We start from the raw sequence: 6,377 nt of genomic DNA, 5'->3' as shown, positions 1-6,377 counted from the left end.
TCAACTACGGCCAATTTAAATGGTCATACCGTGGTACTACATTCTGAGATGTCCGCGGACGTCTCACGCGGATCGTGCACGGAACACCGTCGGATGGTCGCGGATCCAACAGCAGTCCTCGGCCCACCACACCAACCCCAAGCCCACCTAAGCCGAAACCCTAGCTCTACTCGTGGACGTTTTCCATCCACCCCCCCGCCTCCTTTCTTTCTCTGCCTCCTTTCTTTCTCTGCCCCTCGCTCCCTCACGCACCCACAATCCCTCCCCCGAAACCCTTGCCGCCGCCACCTACGCCTCTTGTTCCGCCATGTTCCGGCGGGCCTCGCCGGCGCGCAGCCCAGATCCGAGCTCCCCTGCATCCGCTCTTCCCTCCCCTCCGGCCAGATCCGCCTCTCGCGTCCCTGATAGCTCATCCCCAACCCCTTCCCACGGCTAGGATTTCGCAGGTGGCGTTCCCACCAATTCCGGCGCGGCAGCGGCGACTGTGCTCCGCCCTCTTCGATGCCCACCAACCAAGCCGCATGGCACGGCCATGGCCATGGTGGCGGCCAGATCCACCCCCTCCCTCATCTCCTCGCCGCCGCCACCTCCTCCCCGTCCTGCAGCGGCGCGTCCCGCCACCACCTCCTTCCTCGATGCGTCCCGTAGCGACGCCCATCACGTCCAGCAGATGCCGTCCCTCTCCCTCAATCCTCACCGCGTTCCCCAATCCCCAGCGCGGCATTGCTGTGGCTGTGGGCGGCTCTACTCCTGCACCTCACGGCGCCGGCCGCGAGCAAGCCGGCGGCGGTGGTGGCCGGGCCGGTGTCACGGGTGGAGGAGGCGAGGCTGTTCCAGATATACTACGGGCAGGACATCAAGGTCATCAAGAACGCCTGGGACGGCAAGAGCTACCTCCTCACGCAGGTAGGCACACACTCGCTCATACTGCATACACACTCGCCATTAGTTCATCTGCAGATTGATTGATGATTGGCGTACCAATGTACCCCATGGCAATGGCGTTTTTGTAGAGCACTTCCAAGATGGCCGCCCAGGACCAGATTGCCAAGGGAGGCTACACCATCCTGCTGGAGCCGGATCCGGGGGCCGATGCGCCATGGTTCACCAGGGGCACCGTCGAGAGGTTTGTCTCGTGTTTATCTGTCGGTGTCTCGTGTTTGTCCGCCGGTTGCTGGTGGCGGCGGTGTTAGTGGCTCATTTTGCGCGGTTGCTTCTTGTTGGCATTAGGTTCGTCCGCTTAGTCATCATGTCGGAGGTCCTGGAGCGGGTGACGATGATAGAGTCCGAGATACTGCAGCTCGAGGACGCCATCGCCGTCCAGAGCAACAAAAATCTAGGGCTCAAATCTGTAAGTACAGAGTGGTAATCTGTAATGTACTACTACTTGACACTGACTGCAGAGTGATGACTTTGTTTGTATGCCTTTGTTAGGGAGAAGGCCATAATGGGAAACCGGTGGACTCCTCCATGGAAGGTACAATAGATACTATTGATTTCATTTCATTTCTGAATGTTGCATTGCGCAGTCACAATATCTACGAAGAAATCTTAGGTAATGCTCATTCGTAACTGAAAAAATCCTTTGCTGTGCGTTGCTTTGAGTTTGGACCATAGAAACTTTTTGTATGGTGACCGCACCGATGTTTTAGAATCTACTTATTAGTTATGGAATTTGGTGCAGTGTGCCATCCATCAGTCACATCTGTTGAGTTAGCTAGCCAGTTAGGTGCATGATGGTGGACGCCTCTAAAGTATTATTAGGGTGGCTGTACAGCAGGGGAAGTGACAATGTGTCATGTTTGATTGATAGCCTATCTTTTATTCGTGTTTATGCATTGTGTTCTGCTTCACCTAACTTATATTGGAAACTGATTATTCTATAAGATGGATGTAACCATCATTAAGTGCGCAAGTTTTCAGGACAATTTACAACTACATAAAATGATTCTGTGGGAGTTATATATGTTTTTTCATGATAGATTGATCTGAACTGGAACATGATTTTGCATCCCTTTTTCTGTTGGTAAATTTACCTGACATGTCCCTTTACAGGTGTCCAGACAGGTTACAATACTGATGGTGATAAGGCACTTGTTCTGTACAAGGTAAGGTTGTATGGATAAATTAGAACTGCATTCTTTTTTCTGTAATAAGTGTGTCATGGTAAAAGGGTATCATAATTAACTCTGATGTTCTTGTATCATTGGCAGCCTGACGCACATCCAGCATCCGCACTACAAAATGACGACGGAGTGCATGAGGAGCATTCAAAGTATTTATATGCATAAGCCCCCTTTTCTCCATGATGTTTTCCTTGAAGATGTTTTATCTCACATTTCTGTCTTGTTTATATGAAAAATCTGTGCTGTCATAATTCTTTTTTTCGTGGAGTAACATATGCTTTTGTCTAATGAACGATCGCTCACACGGGGAGGATCAAGTCCTTCGCCGCCCCCCTCGCCAACTACTCCCTCGACACCACCGCTTTTCCAGATACACGTATACCAAGAAGAGTATGCAAGTATTTGCACACCGTACCCCGTACCGTGTATGCAGTTCCACAGCTGCCGACAACTTACCGGAGTAATTTCCTTGTTTCCACCTCTGCTTGCAGTGTCCTTTGAGGTGAGCGAGCAACGGAGTCGCCAGACTGAGGTCACACCAACATTCAAGAATCTTTGCAGAGTTAAATGCTTTCTTCTTATAATGCTTTGTTTATTTGGGTCCTGGAGTAATTTTGCTACATGTGCAGCTACTTGGATGCTGGAGAACTTGAAGGGGATAACATCACCTCAGGTGGCCTCTCAGTGCGTGCTCCAGGCATATGCAACTGGAAATGTGCAGCTTGTCAACGGGACAGACGCAGGCAAACTCTCGCAGTTTCGCGCGCATTTCGTGAGCACGAATCAAGATAAAGGTTGCAGCTTCGCAGCCTACGTACCCTCCGAAGAGGACACGCCGTTGCAGGTACATTTATCACTACCCCTGTAATCTGCGCAGCTATCTGAACTGACAAAACTAATGCTGTGTCTGATATGGTTTTGTGCAGAGGGCCGAGTGGATCAAATACCTGGGAACGTTCATGAACTCCGAAGACAGGGCCAATGCAGTACATAATGCAGTTAAGACCAGTAAATGCGACTGAATTTGCATGTGGTGATCAGCCAAGAAAATTGTGTTTATGCACTCAGTAATACTACTATGTGTGTAGCATTTTTCTAACTGTACAATAGCACTCACTCCTCTACTGTCACATAATAGATTACCCTTGAATTCATCTAGTTTGGATCAAAACAGAACCATTGATTAATACGAAATGATTGTTACTGTACATTTGGTTACAGATTTCTTTGAACTAGTTTGATCCTTGCTGATCTACATCTTTTACTTACTCACATGTCATCTATTTTTCAGTTTTTTTTATTTTGTTGTTTACTATGTATAGAATATGGCTGGACAACGATGAAAACCGAATAAAACACCATCTTTTTGGACACCTAATGACTGGACAAATCTGTTCATATTTTTTAAGTTGCTTTGATCTTTGTTGATAATTTTTTGGTCTAAAATCTTTCTCTATGAAGGGAGTACAAGCAGACGGGCGGTCTGAACTGATGCCATGTTGATATGTCTGCATCATCTGTGCTACCCTTGTGGTTGGCATCTGAGAGAAAAAAATTGTGCACTTTGTTCTTCTCATAAGTTACATTTTTTAAATTCTTCTGCTTTTTGTCCTGTTTGCACTTAGCTTCTACTATCCCTCTTTGTTGCTCCTGGTCTGAGGGGGGTGTAGTGGGCGCGGATAGAGAAATGGTTTACTTGCCAAACCTTTGCAGCATTTGCCATTTCTTTGGATTAGTGGTAGTGATTTGAACCTTACCCATGCTTCTGATTAATTCATGAAGGACAAGGGAAAACATGGTTGAATTTCTTAATATGAGGCAAAAAGAGACACTCTCATCATTGTCATTCTTTTAGATTCATGTGTTCTGTTTGACCATGGCTGTGATGAAAAACACTTTCAACAAACATGCTAGTTCTGCTTCTGAAAATTCATGACTGAAAAACCTATTATACAAGATCTGTTTAGTACTCATGTATTATGGCCGTGGCTTATTTAGTATGTGCTTGACGTGCCTTGTGTATTGGTGCCTAATTAGCTTCTTTTAGGGGATAATCTACTGGTTATAGCAAGATTTTACTCTTGTGCTGTGGAATAGATGGTTCATGTGTACTGCGATGTACTAGTTGAGCTCTGCTGGCTGTACTAGTCGAACTCTGCTCCTTCTAACTCATATCAATTTTGCTCCTACTACTGTACAAGTGATGCTTGTGTGATTGTTGATGGACAGGAACTAGCAAACTTTGTTGTTTTGCAACTAAATGAACGCAACTTCAGTTTGTACATCACCCAGCTTGCTGTGGTGGCTGTCAATGCCGGCGAGCCTACAACATCTCCGATGAGCTCCAGGACCTGGACACCTTAGGTATGCCCTGCTCCTCCTCCTTCCACCCTCATCTCATGTGCACCAAGTCCATCTATCTCATGTGCATGTATGTCGGATTTCGGGTTTCGGCAGACCCTTGAGGTTCAAACATTGGGGTGCGCATGAAGATCTCTCCCCTATCGGCTCACGTCTCGTAGTCTCGCAAGGATCTAAGAAAGAAAGATGAACACACAAGGGACACGAGATTTATAGTGGTTCAGGCCACTATTGTGGTGTAATACCCTACTCTAGTGTGTGGTGTGGTGGATTGCCTCAGGGGCTGATGGTGAACAGTACAAAGGGAGAACAGCCTCGTGAGGGCTGTTCTTGAGCTGGTGCGGTGAACTTCTTGGGTGAGTTTAGTCGCTTTTCTCTTTCTCTGATGGATCTGTTTCTAGATGCCTCTACTCTGTGGTGGCTAGTCCTATTTATAGAGCGAGGCCCTAGGCCTCCTCCCAAATAATGAGCGAGAAGGGCGCCAACAATTGGCCATTTTAAAGGGGAACATCTAGTACACTTATCCTGACTAAAGTTGGTCTTCGGCTGCCAAAGGCTCTGACGATGACGCCGCCCTGGGCTCCACGATGACCTCCATCCTGCCGCTCTGCTAGTCTTGGTCATGTTGCACCGAAACGGTAACCTTTGCCTGATGCCTTGGTCCGTGCGTGCCCCCTTTGCATCGAAAGGGAAACAAGGACACTGCACAGGCAGGCGCCCGCCTGGCCTTCGATCATCATGGCTTGCATCACGGGCTCCTTGGGAGGTGCCCTACCTTGATCTCTCCGCCTCCTCGCGAGCCTGCCTGAGGAGGCTACTCTTGAGGAAGCTTCCTGTCGTCCGCCCCGCGAGGCTTGGCCCCTCGCGAGGGTCTTGAGCTTGAGCTGATGAATCTTGGCTGCATTAGGCCTCCACTTGAGCCACGCCGCAGGCAGGCAAGTCTGGGGACCCCCGTTCCCAGAACGCCGACAGCAGCCCCCGGGCCCAAGGCGCGCCCGGACTTGGCTTAGTAGAGAAGCGAAGGGGCAAGTGCGAAGCGCCGCGGGCCCCAACAGCCTGCGGCCTTGGGCGCCATGTGGCGATTGATTGGACGTGGGCGTCTTCGCTTCCCCATGACGCTTCGGCAACCGCACGACTTGACAAGTCCCTACATGCAAAAACAGGTCACGATTACCTGCGATCGTGGAGGCCAACGGTTGGCCTTCTCCGGCTATAAGTACAGAACGACGCTAGCCATTCCAATTCATCTCCCTCTGCTACTCCTCTTCTTCTTCACCCCAGCTGCTCGCTATCCCCATGGCTCCGCCGAAGAGGTTCTCGGCCGCGGAGAAGGGAAAGGCTCATCAGGAAGGGCCTGACTCTCCGCCGACCAAGCGCGGCCGGGGCCGCCCCCACAAACACCCTGCGTCCCCTTTGGTGGCTTCCCGTGGTCGTGGAGGCGCCTCCCTGCGCGGCGATGAGCGCCCGGTCGCCGATGGGAGGCACGCCGTGGCTGCGCGAGCCCCAGGCCACGCTTCCGCTCGGCGGAGGTGCTGCCGGAGTTCATCATGTGGTCGGCGGACCCGACCAACACTTGGCTCAACTTCCTCGCTTCTTTGTAGGTGAACTTCCGGCCGGCGCTCTGGGAGGCCTCTAGCTTCAGGCGGACGGCTGCTGCAGCAGGGCCTCCTGGGCTTCGCTGGAGGCCTCTGCCGCCGAGGGTTTGGCCCTGACCCATGGCTGGCAAACTTTTGCCCGCGCGCGTGGCCTGAGCCGGCGGTGCACCCTGCACTTTAGGTTCGACAGCGACACCACCCTCTACGTGATGGTGTTCGGGGAAGACGGTCGCCGTGCTGGGTGCTGCCCCGAAGACGATGACCACGGCCGGGTGCCCAGCTTCGGCGTTGATCA

The 6,377-nt window shown here is 51.0% G+C and overlaps 1 protein-coding gene and 2 non-coding genes across 3 annotated transcripts; all 3 read left to right on the top strand.

Moving 5' to 3' along the window:
• The first annotated feature begins 532 nt into the window (after window positions 1-532).
• Window positions 533-4,493, top strand: LOC123039184 (uncharacterized). Its single transcript, XM_044462450.1, has 10 exons — window positions 533-541; window positions 649-906; window positions 1,014-1,126; window positions 1,231-1,351; window positions 1,435-1,555; window positions 2,056-2,113; window positions 2,214-2,275; window positions 2,756-2,970; window positions 3,053-3,124; window positions 3,588-4,493. The coding sequence occupies exons 1-10, from the start codon at window positions 533-535 to the stop codon at window positions 3,627-3,629; spliced, it is 1,071 nt and encodes a 356-aa protein (XP_044318385.1). The 3' UTR covers window positions 3,630-4,493.
• LOC123047901 (small nucleolar RNA U36a) lies at window positions 3,863-3,947 on the top strand. Its single transcript, XR_006423212.1, has one exon. It is a non-coding gene; the product is annotated as a small nucleolar RNA U36a (small nucleolar RNA).
• LOC123047789 (small nucleolar RNA Z223) lies at window positions 4,001-4,091 on the top strand. Its single transcript, XR_006423151.1, has one exon. It is a non-coding gene; the product is annotated as a small nucleolar RNA Z223 (small nucleolar RNA).
• Window positions 4,494-6,377: the final 1,884 nt, after the last annotated feature.

Source organism: Triticum aestivum, chromosome 2B (assembly GCF_018294505.1).
Source record: "Triticum aestivum cultivar Chinese Spring chromosome 2B, IWGSC CS RefSeq v2.1, whole genome shotgun sequence".
Classification (NCBI taxonomy): domain Eukaryota; kingdom Viridiplantae; phylum Streptophyta; class Magnoliopsida; order Poales; family Poaceae; genus Triticum; species Triticum aestivum.
The sequence above is the reverse complement of the archived record's forward strand: the minus strand, read 5'-3'. Positions and strand labels throughout refer to the sequence as shown.

Bases quoted from the DNA above. Each gene is read 5' to 3' on its own strand.
- LOC123039184 (XM_044462450.1), top strand. The intron at 907-1,013 runs GTAGGCACACAC...GCGTTTTTGTAG, and splicing joins AGAGCTACCTCCTCACGCAG to AGCACTTCCAAGATGGCCGC. The intron at 1,352-1,434 runs GTAAGTACAGAG...TGCCTTTGTTAG, and splicing joins AAAATCTAGGGCTCAAATCT to GGAGAAGGCCATAATGGGAA.